At 42.2% G+C, this 20,954-nt stretch overlaps 1 protein-coding gene across 4 annotated transcripts in view; it reads right to left on the reverse strand.

Annotated features, from left to right (window-relative positions):
• The window catches only part of RCL1 (RNA terminal phosphate cyclase like 1), a 61,996-nt gene that overhangs the window by 9,938 nt on the left and 31,104 nt on the right, over positions 1 to 20,954 (reverse strand). For 3 of the 4 annotated variants that reach the window (XM_001926437.4, XM_013993588.2, XM_021064082.1), the window contains 3 exons: positions 9,266 to 9,391; positions 5,816 to 5,972; positions 663 to 766 (listed from right to left, as the gene is read on the reverse strand). In XM_001926437.4, the coding sequence (XP_001926472.2) occupies positions 663 to 766; positions 5,816 to 5,972; positions 9,266 to 9,391 (387 nt within the window). Of the gene's footprint in view, positions 1 to 662; positions 767 to 5,815; positions 5,973 to 9,265; positions 9,428 to 10,773; positions 10,949 to 20,954 lie in introns of those variants that run through there. The other variant, XM_013993589.2, reaches the window with a different exon arrangement.

Consider the following 20,954-nt stretch of genomic DNA (forward strand, 5'->3'; position numbering starts at 1 on the left):
CCAAGGCCCATCCCCCCCAGTAAGCCCTCCTCCCCCACAGATGGCCTTAGAATGATCTTCAAATACACAGCACATGGACAGAGGTGTCAGTGCTCCAACACGTTATTCAGACCAACCTCACCTACTAGCAACTGGAATGCTTCTTTCACTGTGCTGTTTAGAATTCATGTCTTCTGAGGATCTGCTCTTTTTGGAAACTGCCTGCTTCAAAACCCCAGCAGTCAACTTCTGATAACACCTCATGGCCTCACCTCTGCATTTCCTCCTTGTCCAGTGCTGTTACCATGAACTTCGCCTCTTGGCCAAAAAGGCAGTCCTTTTTGCTTATGGCTATGGAAAAGGGGGACTGAAAAAACTAACAATAAAACCCAAGCTATTTTAGAAGCAGGAGTTTACCTCCAAAATGGAAACAAGATTTAAAGCACAGACAGACGTGTCCAATATATAATGACACAGTTTTAATGACAGGAGAATGACAAGGGGAAGAAAGAAACTGCGGGAAAGAAAGGCAAATGTTCTTGTTAAACATCAGATGAAAGCGACAACCTCCAGCTCATTTAAGGATCAGTGTTCACGGGACAGAGTTCAGTACACCACCTCTGTCATGTGCATCTGGAGGACTAAAAGGGGCAGCATAAGGAGGATGGAAGAAAACAACTCACGTGTAGGGAGAGAGTGGTCCAAGCAGGACTTTGGAAACATCCTGCTGTCCAAGGGTCATAAGCAATAGAGCCAGACTTTGGTTGGTCGAGTCCACACATCCACCCTGTAAACACAAAAACTCTGAAGATTAATCATTAATGGAAAACCAACAAAACCGAAGGAAAAAAAAAAACCAGACACAGATGCCCAGAGTATCAGAACCACAGAAGGGCAGACTACAAGGTTCAAGCCATAATAAAACAGAGTAAGTGTCTTTTAAAGAGTAATCTTCATATCAACTAATTTTAGGGGGTTAAACCAACAGTTAAAACAACTTAATAGCTGGGACTACCAAAATGAATAGACATTTAAGTTTACTAGATATATCTAGTGAAAAATGAAACTTTCCCTTTGTAGTTAAAGCAGTAGCAGGACATATAAGCAAAAAAGCATAATCATTTATAGGAAATGTACAGTTAATTATCAAGGGTTATGTGAATGCCTTTTCTATTTCTTTAATCTGTCATAGACCACCACAGCTAATCTGACATTAAAGGACCTTTCCCTCTCAAGGGTCTTACCTCCAATGCCTATCCAGCTCCATTCAGAAACTGCCTGCCACGTCACATTAGATTCCCCTCTTTAGCCCTTCCCATGGGCCTTAAGAGAACTGGAGAACTGTTCTAATCGGATCCCTCTATTCTTATTATTTATACTTTTCCCCATTCTTCCTTTTCTTCCAAATCAAAAAGCAGAATGAATTCTTTTCAAAAGCTTTCTCCTAAAGTACAACTGCTTTGGCTGCCTTTCTTCTTTCATTCTTGAACTTCTCAATCACTTCAACCATTCTGCTTCTATTGGATGCACGCATTACTGCTGTTTCCATGTGTGCCTTAAAGAAATGTCTTTACTTCAGATCATTCTTTCTGGAATAACTTCATTTAAAACAATTCAAGAGTTCCCATCACAGCTCAATGGAAACGATTCTGACTAGCAACCATGAGAACACAGGTTGGATCCCTGGCCTCAATTAGTGGGTTAAGGACCTGGTGTTGCCATGAGCTGTGGTGTAGGTCACAGACACAGCTCAGATCTGGTATTGCTGTGGCTGTGGTGTAGGCCAGCAGCTACAGCTCCAATTCAACCCCTAGCCTGGGAACCTCCATATGCCATGGATGCAGCCCTAGAAAGTAAAAAGAAAGTAAAATAAAAATAATTCAGACTTACATTGTACATAGTGAAAGCAGGATAACCTTGAATGTCTACATATTTTGTACATTTCACAAGAAATCCAGCTTCCAACCATGCACATCGCTGTCCAAGGCTAGACTCTCCCAGCCTTTGAACAGGATAGGTGGTGGCCCACTGCTGTTTATTTGAATATACCCTTCCCCTTCTCCTTTTTTAACACATGAAAGGTACAGAATAAGTCAATTCATAGATACATACATTCTATGCTGTCAGACTTCACTTAACGACAATGGAGTAAGAAAAATAGGAGGTGGATTCTACTGCCAGACTTTGTGAAAATCTATTGTTCTTCCTAACTTATCTGAGTTAATAAAGGACAATGTTTATTATCTCATTTAGCAAATTTTAGGACAAGAAGAGTTATAGCACATATATTTCCATCTAAAAGGAAAACCTGATGCGTGGAGAATATAAGGACCAACAAAACTTCTTCTGTTTTACATAACTCTCTCCTTTCATATGACTGTCTGAAATAAAATTGTTCTCTTCAGTCTCTGCTTTCCATCACCATGCTGCTATTCTACTATTCTCAATTCACCTTTATTATGTACAGGACCAATATTTTAGTGCAATAAATATATTAGGGTCTGTGTACAGGATACTAAAGAGGGAGTGACAGGGCCACCCCAACAGCAGAGGATGCAATCTTTGTGCCACGGAGCTCCAATTTCACCACAAAGATGAGATAAGATAAGATATGAGCAGTAATAATTCAAGGTGAAGGTGAAGCTATGCAGCATGTGGGGGCTGTGAGGGCTATGGGAACTGACACTGCCAGAGTGGTGGGGGAGAGGTTGTCACTCACCTGGCACCAGAGGGAGGCTTTGAGGAGGTGGGGATCTGAGCAGTCTCTAGAATGATAAGCAGGGTTTGGAGAGGGAAGAAGAGCAAGAGGATGGGAGAAATATGACCCAGGGCCAGTGAGGAACAGCCAAGAGGCCCGCCTGCAAGTGGCTGCAAGCTCTCTGTGGAGAAGAAGTAGAGGAAACTGCAGGGAGAAGGCAGGGGAGGCAGACTGAAATAGGGCTTTTCTAACTGTGTCAAGGGTTCTGACATTATCTTGGAGAAGTAAGAATGGTGAAGGTCTCCAAGCACAGGATAATATGATCAGATTGGCATATTACGGTGAGATTTAGACTGAAGAGGATGTTGGAGAGGATTTGGAAAGGATTTCCCTTCTGAAAGTAGGCAGAGCCAGTGTGTACAACCAGCGGAGGTAAGAGGTGGGAGGGAGGGAGGGGTTAGCAGACAGAGGCAAAGAGATGGATAGGAAAGGGCAGTTTCCAGAAAGCCTGGAACAGAATCAGGAGGCTTGGTTACTGGACATAAATGGAAAAAGAAGAATTAGATCAGAGGATTAAAACTTTGGTAAAAATAAACAGTACCTTCAAAAGGGGATGGATTTTTTTCTTACTAATTTAAACCATGTTGCATCATAGACTTATAAAGAATTATTCATAAGAACATGAGACATTCTCATCCTTTTAGCAATTAAAGACCATAACACACACAAAGGAAGTCTTCTTAAATGATTTAAAACAAACAACAAAAAAAAACTTGGTCCAGCCACAATGAAATGGTTTAAAGGAAAACTTAACTAGAGTGAAGAAAAAATAAAATAACCTAATCCAGACTTCATGTTTTCTCTCTTGGGGACTGGTGGACTGTGCTTTCACCCCGAGGCTTATAATCTGCTATTTACAGGGATATAAGACTGACATGCCTGGGGGCTCCCATTGGGCTATTCAGTAATGGGACACATCCAATTTCCCCAGGTCCAGTGTCCCCATGATCAGAAAGAGGGCCTACCAGTCACCAGAGGACCAAGGTAAGGAAAGCTACACGAGTCAAAAAGGGCTGAGGGACCCATGTAATTCCTGCAGTCTTTCTTCACAAATATCTAAATGATGAAGATCCTGAACTAAGCAACTGCCAGGGCAACCTCTTAGTCATTTACTCCCAAATTTTAGTTACTACCCATCTTTCAAAAATCACTAAACTTAGCATCAAACACTAGACTGGTTTAGCATCAAAAATGCTGAGGGCAGATCTTGACTACACAAGAATTGTGAGGAGATACTTCCGGCTTTGGGGGGTTTCATGTGATAGGATATTTCCTTCCTCTACTAATTCACAGCTGAATAGTGAATAGAGAGAACGTAGTCTCTACTGATGACACAACTATAGGTTCTCCGTCTTCCATTTCATTACATGGACACTAAATAAGCCGGCAGTTTTAACAAACTTTGAAACAGTTCATTCCTGTTTGTTCCACCTTGCAACCAATGAGATACTAAAAAGAATGCTGACATGTATCAGAGAAGGAGACTGGGGCTATAAGCTGTTTTCCTTAGAGAGACCTGTGCAGGGATCAATACCCAAGATCCAGGCATTAGTCAGCCACACTGATTAATAAATTATAGTCACAAAAGGAAGAATTAAGGAATGATATCATCACTGTACCACTTTTACTGACTTTATTTCACTGGGCTCATGTGATTTTTATTAAACAAGGCAAAAAGTTCCTTGAAAACTTCAGGAAAGAACCACAGAGATGTCTAATAACTGAGAATAAATACAGACCTAAGTACAGATATGAAAGGCTCTTCAGCTCTTTAGCTGGAGAAAAAAGCAATTTATAAACACTAAACACCATCCAAAAGCAAATGACCCCAAGCACAATCGGCCCTCTGCAGACACAGGTTCAAAAAACCACAGACTGATTTTCAATTTCGGCTGACTGAATCTGCGGATATGGAACCTGGCAAGCTTGTAATGACACACAGACAGCACTACGTCATTTTATGCAAAGGACCTGAGCATCCATGGGTTTTGGTACCCACTGGGAGAGGAGTGGCCCTGGAACCAATCCTCCATGGATATGGAGGGACTACTGCACAGTTGTTGCTAGTACTCAGCTCAAGAATGTGGCCACAGCATGCATACACAGCTGAGGAATGACCATCCCTGGTGCCTGTCCCAGATTCTGCATGTCAAGGAAAAGTTTCACTTTCTGGAGGTGGAACCAAGGCAAAAAAAAAAACAGTGCAGACTAACAAAAATCTTGTGATTCACTTCTATGTACATGGGATCTTAACAAATTTTCAGGCAGCTCATCTTATTTCTCCTGTCATTATCTCTCCTCTCTTAATTTCCACCTTGCTTATTTTGGGTCACCTCAACTATCTCCGGGAAACTGAGTAAAACTGTACAAATGTGATGCCGTTTGTATACATCAACAGAGACATGACTATGGTAGCTGACAGGACAGGCTTGGCCAGGCTGGTTTGAGCTGCATGCCACCAGCAGGGCTGCAGAAGCAAAATGACAATCAGTGCAGTCCTGTTTTCACCATTGTGTCACTTCTTTGTCCTATGTTCTCATTCTTTCCAAGCCCCCACTATGCTCTGACATAGGCCAGCCCTGCCTAGACATTCTTCTATGCTCCAGAGTACTTTTCAAAATCTAGCCTGTTGGCACTGTTTTCCACCTGAGTTAACTGTCACATACAAATCCAGATTTCTAGCTTTTCTTGAAAAATCTTAAAAAGAATGTGCCCCTACTCCCCCATGACAACAACAACTGGGGGGCTGAGAGACCATTCATGCTTCGATCAGGGTAGTGTGTGCTCTTCAGTTGGCCAGTCTCCACCTAACCTGCTTCATTTTTTACCTTCTCTGTTCCGTATGACTGTTTCAGTTCTCTGCCTTTCCAAGCTTTAAAACTTACCTGCCATATGTCCCAAACCAGAGGGGCTGGGTCTCTGCTCACTGACTAGTTTAGCTAATCCATGAATGGATAGGAAGAGGTTAACTTCTTGACTGAGGCCCTTAGAAGAGAAAGCTGCTACCGAATAAAATGAGAGGCAAAAAACTGCTTCCCGATGGCTCCTCTCCCAGACCAGCAGAGGGTGAAGACGTACCCTATAGATTTCTTCGAGCAGCAGCCTGGCACAGTTCCTGCCCAGATCCTCAGGAAGCACCGCTGCTCCCTGGCCCTGGGGGTTGGAGGCCAGTTCAGCACTGAGGAAGGTGCCGTTGGTGGTCTCAGCAACCAGGGACAGCCCAAAGCCCGGAGACCTGAGGATTTAAAGGCATCAGTAGGTTAAAGAAGTAGGGTTCACATTCACCAGTGAAAAGAAAGAGAAGACAAACGTATTTTTGACAGCATTCTGTCCAGGTACATCAGGTCTTGTTACAGTTTCTACTAGCTTATACTACAAATATACACGGTTCAGTGAGGGCACACATGGCAGAACCAAGGGAGGTGGAAATGTGCATGGCTTTTTCCATTAGCCCTCCCTGCCCCTACCTTCCCCAACACCCTACACTGTAGAAGATCCTGCAGTGAGAGCTTGTAACAGTCACCACACAGAACCACACTAACAAGGGCTTCCAGATAGTTAGCCCCTACTTTCTGCCAGGTTCTGAGCTAGGGACCAGACACTAAATAAATAAATGGTAAATATTACCATTCCCATCTTACAGTTGAGGAAATGGAGCTCATGATACGGAGGAACTGTATTGGTCAGTCCTTAATTCCTTTTTCTCCCCTTTTCAACCACATGTGTGGCATATGGAAGGAAGTTTCCAGGCCAGGGATCGAATTCGAGCTGCAGCTGCAACGTATGCCTCAGGTATGGCAATGCCAGATCCTTAACCCACTCCACCAGGCCAGGGATCAAACAGGCAATACCACAGTGACAAGCCAGATCATTAACCTACTGTGTCACAGCAGGAATTACAGTCCTTATTTCTTAAAAAAAAAAAAATTGATTTTCTATGCAGCCAAAGGTTAATAACACCTGCCAAGGGAAGGGAGTGCAGTGAGAATATGGGTTTCAGGGCACACTGAGTCACACTTAACAATCTAACCCCATACTACCCCACAACATCTCGGGACATTTAAAGCACAATCGCAAGTTGCCTATGAGTCACTTGACCGGAGGAGGGAGGGGGCATTCAGCCCAGCCTCAGAGGCAGTGGTGTGCAAAAATGAAGAGAAGGTAGAGGGAGGGAAAATCAGAAGATAAGCCTCCATCACTACTCTAACTCACTTACCTGCTCTCCTAAGAACTTCCATCCATGTGAAATTTTTGAGATGTGTGTTCTTATAATTTCAGTGAACTTTATATAATCAAGGTTGTTCCATCTGATATTGCATTTGTTTTATAGGAAACAACATGATAACATATTAACTCTATGTACATTACTCCAATCTCATCCCCATCCCATTTGGCATATGTGTATTATCAGGCCTATTTTAAGTTATGCTAACAAGACATCTTGTCACTAAGTGACCTCACTGCAGATGTGCACTAGTACAGTTTGCAAATGACAGACTCAAAAACTTTCTAATTAGTAAAGGACTAGATTTTTTTAAAAAAGTCATAACCGTGAGAATCCAAAAGGGACCACGCTGGACAAATAGAGCCAATATAGGCCACAAGAACTGCTGCTACCCCAAGGTTTCAGGCCACAGCCACACATAACTTTCTCTCCTAGACTTCAATAAAAGCCTAACTTCTGTGGATGCTTCACTGAATTAGAAATACCTGCATATGACTTTATAATTTCATAGTGAAAAAGGAAGGTCACCATTTGTCATCTGTAACATGAGATTTAGAAAACAAACATAAGCTTATCATGCATTGGTTTTACATGTAATTTTTAAAGTGGAGCTTAGAGCTGATAGATAACCCATGAGGCTACATTATGCCCACATTTCCATTCACGTGTGAGCTTCCCACTCATTATTAGCAGGTATGGGCCTGGAACAGCACTAGGGCCAGCTGAGTTAATGGCATCATGAAAAGCCACACTCTAGCTGGGGATACCAGGGCCTTCAGTTCTGTTTTGCTTCTTTGAAGAGTGAGGCCAGAGGACAAGGCACTATTGATATCAGGCCCTTCACACAGCTGCCTGCTGCTACCTGTCCGTCCCATACCCTTCCTCATCCCCTCCCCCCTGAGAACAGCTGACACATAACTCCAGTCCTGTGGCCAAGTAGGGAAGAGAAACAACAGCATTGACAGCTACCATTTCTGTAGCAGCTACTATGTACCATTCATATATGCATGAGTGGCTTACATATGTGGTCTTTCCATCTTTACAGTAACCTAAGGATACATGCATTATCACTCCCACATTAAGAATGAGGAAAACATCGATGGTTTGAGCAATATGCCAAAGGTTTGGGACCATCAATGACCTTTCCAATCCCCAGAGAAAGAGCCAGCTCTGCACACAAATCCTTTCCCAACTCTAACCTCTGACACCACCACCTCTGTTGCTCTGGACTATGAGCTACCACTGCATTTCTGAAATTACCTTCATCTTTTCCTTGGGCCTAAAGAGAGAACCCACAGTACACTCGCCTGCTCCTTTACCCTCTCCTTCCTTCTTTTGCTGAAGTTAAAAGAAAGCTCAGATGGAAGAGGTATGGAAAAGGATGAGCTGTGGTACAATTCAGGAAAAAATTGATTTCTTAACCCATAAGAGTCAGTCTCTGATGTTCTTACTTTTGGAAGATACAACTTGAAAACTTCAGATTCAAAGTGTAATGATCCTGGCATGCCCATGAAAATGGTTCAACAAAAACAAAAACAAAAAAAAATGAAGAGATCCACATACAAGTAAAGCAAATTTGGCAAAATATTCATTGTTAACCACAAGTAGTAGGAATATAAGAATATAAGGAGTATAAGAAAAAACAGGTGTTCGCTGTATTAACCTTTTGATTTTTCTGTACACAACATTTCCATAATTAAAAAACTAGGTTTTAACTACTTCCCTAACTTAACAGTTTCTAAATATACAACCAAGTCTAAAACAGGAATTTTTATTATATAGATTGTCATTAACTTGCTATTTTCTAAAGTGAGGTTTTCCGCAAACGCTCTAACTAAACCAAATTCAAATTTGTAATAACAACTTTCTTTGGCTCTAGGGATATTGTTCCCCTTGATGGAGAAAGAAGTCAACTGGCACTCAGACCAACAAAGGGTTTTTTTTTCCTTAAACTATAATTTACTCAGGGTGGAAGAACTTGTTTACTTTAATTTTTTGTGGGAACAGAGGGCAGATGGGATTTAAAGTCTGAAGTGCTGTTTATTAATAGCTGGGTTTTAATTCCCCTAGGCTGGCATTTCAACCCCTCATCATCCAGCACTGGGCACACTGATGTTTTCCATGTGATAGGTACTCAAAAGTCAGTGAAACCTGGTAGTGACAATGGCACTAAGTTGGAAGGAAAAAAATCCTGAATCAATCCTCTTCTGGCCACCAACCTCAGTTAGCTTCAATCAGAACAGGAACACAAAAATGGTGAGAGTGGCTGCAGAATTAGGCTCTGAAAAGGCACAGACACTTACTTTCCAGAGTTGACTCCTTTCATGTGGTCTGTGTAAATATAGATATCAGGTATAAACTTGTTGAGGATGCTCCTGGCAGAATCCACAATCCGGTTTGCCATCTGAGGTGAGACGCGAACTGAGTACCTGCAACCTGGAGTTAAGGGTGTCATTCTGCTTGGACTCCAGAACAGAGAAAAGTCAGTCATAAAGTTAACAAATATTTGTGGAACTGCAATAACAAACTGGGACTTCTAATGCCATTCTATTCTCCAACGTATTTAATTCACTTTGTAGTACCAAAACTCAATTTTTACATTATTTTTATTATTAGGTATTGTTATTTAATTTGTATATTATTGTTAGAAAAAGCTCTTAGTAGAAAACACACAAACAATATGGACACTTGGAAAATGCAAAATAAAAGCTGCCAACCCTTCTCTAGAATGCCTACCCATTCCCCCTCCCCAAGAAATGGTTCACCTCAATTTTGGAACAAGTAAAGGCAATTAGCCCCTGTATGAGCCAGGCTCCCTCTGAAGTATTTTCAGACCATCCCCACTTCTGTAATCACTGAATTTTTCTCTTAGGAACCTAAGCGCAGAACAGATACCACATTGGTCCTGACCTGGGACAATCCTAATCCACACCCAATCCTCCCCCTGGTACTGTGACAGGGAAAGCAAAACAACATTAGTGAAAGAGCATCCTGGGGCTGGTTGCAAAGATCTAAACGGGTTTTTGTTTTTAACGTTAAGAGTCTATTGTCAATTCTTTAAGTGTCTACGATTCCATTTGTGGATGATACAGGCTCCTCACAATTGCTACCTTGTGGTCAAATATTGATAATTAGCACTTTTACCACAGAGCACCCTCAGAAAGGAAAGGAGAAGGGCATGAGAAAATCTAATGAAAAGACTGGTGCTTGAGGAAGTGGAAACTACTACCTAAAATTAGACTTTATTACAGACACTAGCTCTTCCCAATTAAAAATAAAAAGCATGTACTAAGCACTTTGACTATTCAATGTATGGTCAAGGAGTGGCTAAGTATATGGGACAAAGGACCAAAGAAATGAAGAAGTAATAACACATGATCTTCCCACTACTCTGATCCAAACCCTACACAGCAGGTCCAACAGGGAAAACAAGGTGTGTGGTCTGCCCATTCCAGCCCAACTGTTTGAAAATTACTGTCAACAACACACTTAAAATTTCATTTGAGCTGCAGAAACTGTGCAAAGAACCTGCCTGGCATCTCACTCCCTCCTGACCCATCCTGACTATCCACCAAATGTTCGGGATGGGGAGAATCTCCGAGTAACTCCAGGCCTTCCCAGATCTTGGGATCAGACCCTCTAGTCCACTCAGTGCTCATCCCCCAGTCCATCACAATCACCCCCCACCTCTTCCAACCAAAGAGTCCAAGTTCTTCAGCCTGGTGTGCCTGCCTTTATTCTTCTAGCCCAGAGTCCCCTCTCTCCTGAAATCCTCCAGGCAGCACCCAATGCGATCTGCACTTGAACTTACCACACGTCTCCCTTCACATGCACCCATGCTGTCCCTGCTGTTCAATGAGACCGCACACTCCTTAAGGAAAGGGGCTCTACTTCTGTGTCCCTTGCAAGTCTCTCATACACTACTTTTGTACTCAGAAATACTCGATAAATATTTGACTTGACTCAAAGGACAAACCCAAAATGAGGAAAGAGCAAAGAGGGATTTTTCAATACACACACACAGCACGGTTACATCACTTCTGTCCAGAACGTACTTTTGACCACAGGCAGCTTAGACAAACAGTCCCAGGTCTCATACCCTTTGGACCAGGAGGGTTCTGTCCTCCTGAAGCCTGAAGCTGCCCACTCTCTCCAGCTGAATACAGATGTCACTATCCTGACATAATCCCACAGCGTTCATGGCTTCCAAAGTTCTTTCAGGTACACGACCATCATCTTATTTTACGCTCACAGTAACCCTATGGCAATGACCACGGATTCCTGGTTCCAGGGCTCACACTGAGGACCAGTGGGTCACAGAATAAGATTCAAAATTAAAACAGATTCAACTTCCCAAAGACAATCTTCTCCCCCTGACGCCCCCCCCCCGACTCCCCCACCGCCAGAGAAGTGGAAACCAGGTGGATAACAGCATTAGTCAGGACCAGTGGAAGCCTATTATAGAATCCAGGCAGTAAAGTAAAGAAAGAAAGGAACTTTAAAGCCAGCTGCTTTCCAGAGCCATTATGGTGCTATCTGGCTTGGGGTGGAGGCCCCACCAAGAACAACTAAGATTTCTAGAAACAGACTATCTGGGGTCAAATCCAGCAAACTGCATCATTTTGGGTCTAATGTGCTATACTTGGCGCCTCCTCCTCCTCATCAGTAAGAAAAGGATAATCAAAATACTCTCCTCCCAGGGTCTGGAGGCTCAAATGAAAGAATGCATGCAAAGTGCTTAGTGGTACCTGGTATGTGGCTGGAGCCCAGTAAGTGTCCACTCTTGCTTTTCCTACTGTTAGTCCAAGATTCGAATCCCAAAGTAGGGGTTCTTTGTTCTCAGAAATCAGAGACAACTCTGAGAATCTGATGAAAGTTATGAACCCTCTCTTAAGAAACACACTTTTACAGACAATTTCAGGGGGTTGCGAACGTCCTGAAGCCCATTCATGAATACTGTATTAGAACATACCCAAGAAAGACAAGTTCCTGGTTACATACAGTCCCCATGGAACTCCTGTCCTTCGCCCTGGTGGTACAAGTCAGAGAAAGCTAAGGGCCGGGGGGGGGGGGGGGGAGACTAATTTCTTAGTACCTTCCCTAGAGTCAGAGAAAGGAAACCAGATTGTCCAACAAATTCCAACTCACACTTCTCTTCTGCCTCTACCCCTGCTTCTTAATCTAATGTTCAAAATAACAAGCTACTGAGACAGCATCATAAAACTAAAACAGAGTGTTCCTTTCTCTCTCAGGCAGGGGGAAGAATGCAAGTGGGTGGCAATAAATAAACAGCAACGACACTGTCCAGTCACAGCTGCTGGCAGAAGCAGCACCAGTTCCCTCTCAGGCCAATCAGTGAGAGAGATGCAGTGCGTGTGTGGGTGGGAGGATGTTGGTGTGTGTGTGTGTGTGTGTGTGTGTGTGTCTGTGTGTGTGTGTGTGTCTGTGTGTGTGTGTGTGTGTTTGGGGTGAGAGGGGGTACCTCTGTTAAAATGACAAACACCCCAAAAGAGCAGGACTAGCTCTCCCAGCATGAGCCCTCCTATGGGGAACTGAACCTTCAAGTTCAGCCCAACAGTTGACTAGCCCTGAAAGTAACAAACCACAAAACCAGTTCTCTCCAAAGGTGGCTTTTTTTCTCAGGTTCCAAAACTGGCCAAAAGGCAATCTTGATTCAAACCCAAATTCCTTCGAGGTGTTTATGAAATGGGCAGCTATGCAGACCAGTGGCTGGAATGTTTGGTTTGAAGACAGGGATCTGGGCAAGGGTGCTGTGTCGACTTTTTTTTTTGGTGGTGAGTTTAGAGGAAGGCTCAAGAGTAAGTGCTGCATCAGACAACGTTCAGATGTCCTACCCCAGCCTTAAGGAAGGGGAGGAGCTTGGGCCCTCACCAGTGTCCTTCTGGCTGAGTCTACATAGGGAAGGCTCAAAGAACACCAGAGAGAAGCTAGGGAGGAACAACATTACAACCCAGGTGCCCGGGGCACCAAAGCTCTTTCAGCTTTTATGTAAAAACCCTGTACAACCTGAGAGTCTTCCCCATTTCTTGGCATCATCATCATAGGCTTCAAAAAAAAAAAAAAAAAAAAAAAACCGTACAAGGCTTTTGCACACCTGGTACAGTGAGCAGAGACAGGAACCCAGTGCAACAGCCTTCATAAAACCCATGCTGCTACCACAGGACTCTGTCAAAACAAATACATCACACACTAGAAATCGCATTTCCAAACTACACAGAATGGATTCCAAGCAGAGTTTACTGCCATGCACAGCACTGAGGAAACAAATCTCAAATGAGAAAAAACAAACTGAAATAGTCCTAAGAGTGTGTAGGACTTCATGTACAAAGCCATTAACCACAGCATTTTTGGCAACAGTGAAAAACAGAAGACATCTTAATGGCCATCAACAGAGCTTAATTTGGAATGCTTCATGCAGTGAATACAGGGTTAAGGAGAATGAGGTGGAGCTATAAATAACTGACATGGGTCAGGCAGAACAGGCATATTTAGTTTAAAAAAAAAACCCAAAACCCCTCTACTCAATTCACATTTCCATTTCTCTATAATCTGTTGCTACCTCCTCAGAATTGGAGAATCATGAGTTGAACATCACCTCGGGATGTCAATGTAACTATTCATCAACCTGGGGCCCCCCAGGTCAGGAACCATTTCTCCCCCACCTACCCATTTTCTCCTTATAGGCACACAGGTGGGCCCAGGGACAGCCATGTAAAGAACAGACCACAATCCAGAGAAGTTTTGTTATAAATTCTTCCGTCCTTGATGATCCCTACAAAGAACTTGGGCAGCACCTCAAGTTTCATCTTTTATCTCGACAATGGCTCTCTCTGCACTGCAGCGATGCAACCCACCCTACTCTGTCCTCACTACACACTGTTCATTCTAACATCTGAGCCTCAGAAAAGTGAGTCCATTCCATACATCTTTTCCTCCAAGTAGGACCACCCCAAAACCTCCTGATAAATACAAAACTTGACTTTAAGCCCCCTATTACCCCAAGAAGCATACTCTGTGGTTTACCCTACTCTGTGACATTCCTCCAACAAAAGCTATGGTTTGACCCTAGGCAGCTGCCTCCTCCCCAGCCCCTGGCCCCGACACCAACACTTGCCCTTAGCCAGATCTTGCTGGCACCTAGAATTCTACCACTTTTAATATCTGAAACCCCCAACACAATTTCCTCAACACAATTTCTTGTTCTACACAGCACACCTGCCTATCTCTATCGAACTCTGTGTGACCACCCCCTTGACCACGTGCTTTTCCCAGGCTGGTGAGATCCTGCTGCCCTTATTCAGTAAGGAGCACACCAACCATCACTTCAATGACACCCTCACCAATACTCCCTCTAGCTCATCCTTCAGCCGGACTCACTCATCCTTCATCCCTGGATGAAAATGGCCCTCCTGCCTTCTCTACTCCTCCTTCTAGACTGCCAACTGCTGCTTGATGCAGCTGCATGGCCACACAGCTGACACCACATTTCAGCTTCAGCTGAGCCCTTACTGCTGTCCCACAGCCTTTTTCTTATCTTCAGTTACTATGCCCCAGTGGGCAAAACTCCCGCCCAGTGCCATAGTGGCCCCCTATGTCACTGTGATAGCACATTTTTACCATCCTTGGCACATTCCCTTATCAAACCCCTGCTGATCCCCTTATCATGGAACCCAACCTGACTCGGTAAAAACTGAAAACTCCTTCAACCTCCTTCCAACCATCGTCAGACAGCTCCATCTAGAGCCCTCTTTACCACAGGTCTGCAGTTTTCAATCTTCTCCCTCTCAAATTACAAAAATAAAACAGTAGCCACAATCTACCAAATACCAAACACACGACATATCTATTATGTCACGTAACCTTCATTACAATTCCACAATTATAAATGGGTCCAACGATAAATGCATCAACCACGGCTTGGGACCAAAATCCTACCACCAGTAACTAGCAAAGCCAGAGTTAGAACCCACATCTGTGTGACTCCATCACTAGTGCTTTACTCACTTTGTTACTTTATCAGTCTCCCTCACATGTAAACCTACTTTACTCAACCTATAAAAACACTCAAATCATTAACAATCTTTCTAGTAAAAACGGTGGGAATTGTCTCAGTTCTCCTCCTCAAGTTAACACTTTCCCTTCCATTCTATTCACTTTCCTGGCAAGATTCTTCAAAGAGTGGCCTTGGCTCCTCACCATCTCCCTCGGTCACTCTACAATGCAGTACTGGTGGATAACCTCTGTCTCTACCACTCTGGAAAGAGCTCCCGGGCTATCAGGTAGCAGCCTATTGTAAGCCCCTCAGCTTGGCCCCCATCCTAATGCTTACTCCTCTGGGCCCTGTAAGGCACTGACCAGGGCTTCCAAGAAGCTGGGTTTTCTGTATTCTCCTCTCACCTCTCTCATTTTTCCACAGACTTCCTTCCTGGAAGAATTTACTTCGCTTTTGCTTTCAAGTCTTAGTGCCCTCTCAGAGTTCCACCCTCCTGCCTCCCTCTGCCTTCTACATGGTAGCTGAGTCTAAACCATTTATTTCTAGCTCCCCTTACCCCTAAGTTACAGTTCTCATTCCTAATTTCTAATAAGTCTTTTCTAGACTTAGCAACCTTTTCCCCTGCAACCATTAAACCCAACATGAATAAAACTGTGCTTATCTTCACCACCACCTATCCTATTACACCCACCCTAAGCATCTGTAGCTACTATGTGAACAGGAGCATAAGTAAGGAACATCAAAGCCATCCAAGTCATCCTGCCTTCCTGCCCCTAGGACTTCTATAAACCAGCAAGCAACCCTCCCCCGTCTCCCAGTCACTATCCACATGGGCTCTCTTTAGGGCACAATAATTCCCTATTATCTTTGTCTCTAAATGATCACCACTAGGTGATAAATTTTTTTTGTTTGTTTGTTTTGTTTTTTTGTCTTTTGTCTTTTTAGGGCTGCACCCAAGGCATACGGTGGTTCCCAGGCTAGGAGTTGAATGGGAGCTGTAGCCACTGGCCACAGCCATAGCAACACCAGATCAGAGCCAAGTCTGTGACCTACACCACAGCTCACAGCAACACCAGATCCTTAACCCACTGAGCGAGGCCAGGAATTGAACCTGTGTCCTCATGGATACTAGTCAGTTTCGTTTCCACTGAGCCACAAAGGGAACTCCTGAAGCATTTTTTTTTTTAAACTTCTACCTAAAAAAACTTCTACAATGAGCCCCAAATGGCTAAAAGTTCTTTAGGTATCACCAGAGTTATCCACTTAATGAGCAAATTCTCTCTCCAGAAGAAAATGACTGACTTAGAATGAATGCCAACCCCTCAGCACAGCCTCCAATCTTCATAGGTTCCTGCCCTATCTTCTATTACCAAACACCCTTGACTGACTTGCATTCAGGCCACACACATTTCCTGTCACTCCCCAGAACCACCGTGCACTGCTCCCTCCACACAGGACCACATTTCTGCCTGAAACACTCCTCCTTCTTTGTGTCATCTTACAATTCTCTAATCATTGAGACTTAGTCCAAATGTCCTCTCCTTTCCATAGGAAAAAACAGAGGTTAAAAGCCTGGACCACAGAGACAGGGTTGAAATCCCATTATTAGCAATGTGACATGGGAACAAATTCCTTAAGCATTTGAAATCTCAGTTTCTTCTTCTGGAGAAGAGGATGTAAGTGAACTCAGAGTCACTCTGAGGCTTAAGAATAAAGCATATAAGCTACAAATATATTAAATTCCACAATCAAAAAAGAAAGAGTAGCTGAATGGGTAAAAACAAGATTCAGCTACTGCTGTCCACAAGACTCACTTTGATAAAAGGACATAAACAGGCTAAAAGTGAAGGCATGGAAAAAGAAAGTCCATACAAAGAGGTGAATATACTTAAATCAAGCAAAAGTATTTTTTTTTTTGCTTTAAGTAAAAAAAGACTTTGAAGTCACAACGATCATTACATAACAATAAAAGGGTCAACTGAACCAGAAGTTATAACAATTATAAATATAGGCACTCAACATGAGAGCACCTAAGTATAAAAAACAAACATGCACAGATCTGAATGGAGAAACAGACAGTAGTAATACAATAATAGGAGACCTCACTACCTCACTTTCAATAATGGATAGAACATTCAAAAAGAAAATCAACAAGGAAACACTATACTTGAACAACACAACAAATAGAACTAACAAACACATAGAACATTCCACCTACCAGTAGTAGAACATACATTTTTCTCAAGCACACAAGAACATCCTCCAGAATCCCATGGTAGGTCACAAAACAAGTTTTAACAAATTTAAGAAGGCTGAAATCACCCCAAGTATTCCAACCACAATGGAAAGAAACTAGATACTGTGAACAGCAAAAAAAAAGGGGGGGGGCTCAAATACATGAAAATTAGAAACACACTTTTGAACAAACAGTTCAAAAGGGAAATTAGAAAATATCTAGGAGTTCCCGTCGTGGCGCAGTGGTTAACGAATCCGACTAGGAACCATGAGGTTGCGGGTTCGGTCCCTGCCCTTGCTCAGTGGGTTAACGATCCGGCGTTGCCGTGAGCTGTGGTGTAGGTTGCAGACGCGGCTCGGATCCCGCGTTGCTGTGGCTCTGGTGTAGGCCGGTGGCTACAGCTCCAATTCAACCCCTAGCCTGGGAACCTCCATATGCCGTGGGAGCGGCCCAAGAAATAGCAACAACAACAACAAAAAAAAAGACAAAAGACAAAAAAAAAAAAGAAAAAGAAAATATCTAGACACAAAGGAAAATGAAGGCAAACATATCAAAAGAAGTATGGAGAAGGAATTTTATAGCAATAAAGTGCTTACACTATTTGTACAAAAGAAGAAAGATCTCAAATAAGCAGCCTAGCTTTACACAAGAAAAAGAACAGACCAAATTCAAAATTAGCAGAAGAAAATAATGAAACAGAAAAACAATGGGAAAAAAAAAAACAAAACTGAGGGCTGGTTTTTTGAAAAGACAGAAGAAATTGACAAACCCTTAGCTGGACTAAGAAAGAAAGAAGATTCAAATAAAATCAGAAATGAAAGGAAACATTACAACTGATGCTACAGAACTCAACAAAGATCATAAGGGACTATTATGAACAATTATATGCCATTAAATTGAACCACTTAGAAGAAATAAATAAACCCCCATAAATTCCCAAGTCTAAATCAAGAACAGAGAGCTTGAACAGACTAATAACATGTAAACAGACTGAATCAGTAATCAAAAAATCAATATCAAACACTTCTCAACAAAGAAAAACCCAGGACCAGATGGCTTCATCAGAGGCATTACTGCTGAACTCTATGAAACATTTAAAGAGGAATCACAAAAAAAAAAAAAAGGAGTTCCCGTCGTGGCACAGTGGTTAACGAATCCGACTAGGAACCATGAGGTTACGGGTTCGATCCCTGCCCTTGCTCAGTGGGTTAACGATCCGGCGTTGCCGGGAGCTGTGGTGTAGGTTGCAGACGCGGCTCGGATCCTGCGTTGCTGTGGCTCTGGCGTAGGCTGGCAGCTACAGCTCCGATTTGACCCCTAGCCTGGGAACCTCCATATGCCGTGGGAGCGGCCCAAGAAATAGCAAAAAGACAAAAAAAAAAAAAAGAGGAATCAATTCCAATCCTTAAACTTCTAAAAAATCAAAAAGGGAACACTTTCAAACTCATTTTATAAGAACAGCATCATCCTAACACCAAAGCCAGACAAAGACAACACAAGAAAAAAAAACTATAGGCCAATATCTCTGATGAACGTAGATACAAAAATCCTCAACAAATACTGGCAAAGTGAATTCAACAGTACATAATAATCATACAACATGACCAAGTGGGATTTATCCCTGGATGCAAGAATGGTGCATATGCAAATCACTGTGATACTCCACATTAACAGCATGGAGGATAAAAATAACATCATTGTTTCAGTAGATGCAGAAAAACATTTGACAACATTCAACATTCTTTCATGAATGAAAACTCTCAATGAATTTAGTATGAAAAAAACTTACCTGAACCCAATAAAAACCATATAAGGAAAGCCCACATCTAACATCACATTCAATGGTGAAAAACTGAAAATTTTTCCTATAAGATTTGAAACAAAGTAAGGATGCCTACTCTTGCCACTCCTATTTAACATAGTACCCGAAGCCTTAGCCTGAGCAATTAGGCAGGAAAAAAAAAAAAAAAAAAAAATAGAAAGCATCTAAATTGGAAAGGAAAAAGCAGAGCCACCTCTTTTTGCAAATGACATGTTCTTATACACAGAAATCCTGAAGATGCCATCAAAACAAAGACAAAAAAATATTAGAACTAATGAATTCAATGAAGGTGCAGGACACTAAAATCAACATACAAAAATCAGTTGCATTTCTAAACACTGATAAACTATCTGCAAAGAAAATCAAGCAAACAATCCTAAATACTTAGAAATAAACTTCACCAAGGAGTTGAAAGACTTATACACTAAAAACTGTAAAATATTACCAATTGCAGCAAAGGAAGACAAATACCATATGATTTCACTTATATCTGGAATCTAATATATGGCACAATGAACTTTTCCACAGAAAAGAAAATCATGGACATGGAGAACAGACTTGGAGTTCCCATCGTGGCTCAGTGGCTAACGAATCTGACTAGGAACCATGAGGTTGTAGGTTCGATCCCTGGCCTTGCTCAGTGGGTTAAGGATCCGCTGTTGCCGTGAGCTGTGGTGTAGGTTGCAGACGCAGCTCGGATCCTGTGTTGCTGTGGCTCTGGTGTAGGCCGGTGGCTACAGCTCCGATTAGACCCCTAGCCTGGGAATCTGCATATGCCGCAGGTGCAGCCCTAGAAAAAGGCAAAAAGACAAAAAAACAAACAAACAAACAAAAAAAAACCAGACTTGTGGTTGCCAAGAGGGAATGAGGGAGGGAGAAGGAGTGGGAGGGATTGGGAATTTGGGGTTAACAGATACAAACTATTGTCTTTGGAATGGATAAGCAATGGGATCCTGCTGTATGGCACTGGGATCCATGTCTGGTCACTTGTGATGGAACATGATAATGTGAGAAAAAAGAATTTATACATGTATGTGTGACTGGGTCACCTTGCTGTGTAGTAGAAAATTGACAGAATACTGTAAATCAGCTATAATGAAATAATAAAAATCATTATAAAAAACCTATAAAATATTGATGAAAAACATTTTAAGACTTCTTAAATGGAAAGATAATCCATGTTCAGGGACTGGAAGAGTTAGTGTTGTTACAGTGTCCATACTTTCCAAAGCAATCTGCAGATTCAATGCAATCCCTATCAAAATTCCAAAGGGACTTTTTTTAATAAAAATCGGAAAAAAAAAATCTTAAAGTTTATATGATGGCACCACAAAGGACTCCAGATTCAAAACATTGTTGAGCAAGAAGAAAGCTGGAGGCATCACAGTTCCCGATTTCAAAATATGCTACAAAAATCGAACAGTATAGTACTGGCATAAAAACAAATCTATAGACAGAACGGAAGGACAAGAAATACACCTATGCCTATCAGGTCAACTGATCGTCAACTAAGATGCCAAGAACACACCATGGGGTAAGGACATTCTCTTCAATAAGCAGTGCTGGGAAAACCAGATACCTACATGCAGAAGAATGAAACTGGACTCATCTTAAATCACAATAAAAAAATCAACTCAAAATGGATAAAAGACAAACAAGACTTAAGACTGTAAAAACACCTAGAAGGAAACACAGTGGAAAAGCTTTTAGCTTTGGCAATGATTTCTTGAATGTAATACCAAAAAACACAGGCAAAAGAAACAACAAAGTGAAAAGGCAACCTATGTAATGAGAGAAAATGTCTGAAATTGATAAAGCTGATTAATATTCCAAAGATATGACATGCACACAATTTAATAGAAAAATAAATAAATAAATAACCCAATTAAAAATGGGTAAAGGACCTGTAGAGACATTTCT

This window comes from Sus scrofa, chromosome 1 (assembly GCF_000003025.6).
Source record: "Sus scrofa isolate TJ Tabasco breed Duroc chromosome 1, Sscrofa11.1, whole genome shotgun sequence".
Classification (NCBI taxonomy): Eukaryota; Metazoa; Chordata; class Mammalia; order Artiodactyla; family Suidae; genus Sus; species Sus scrofa.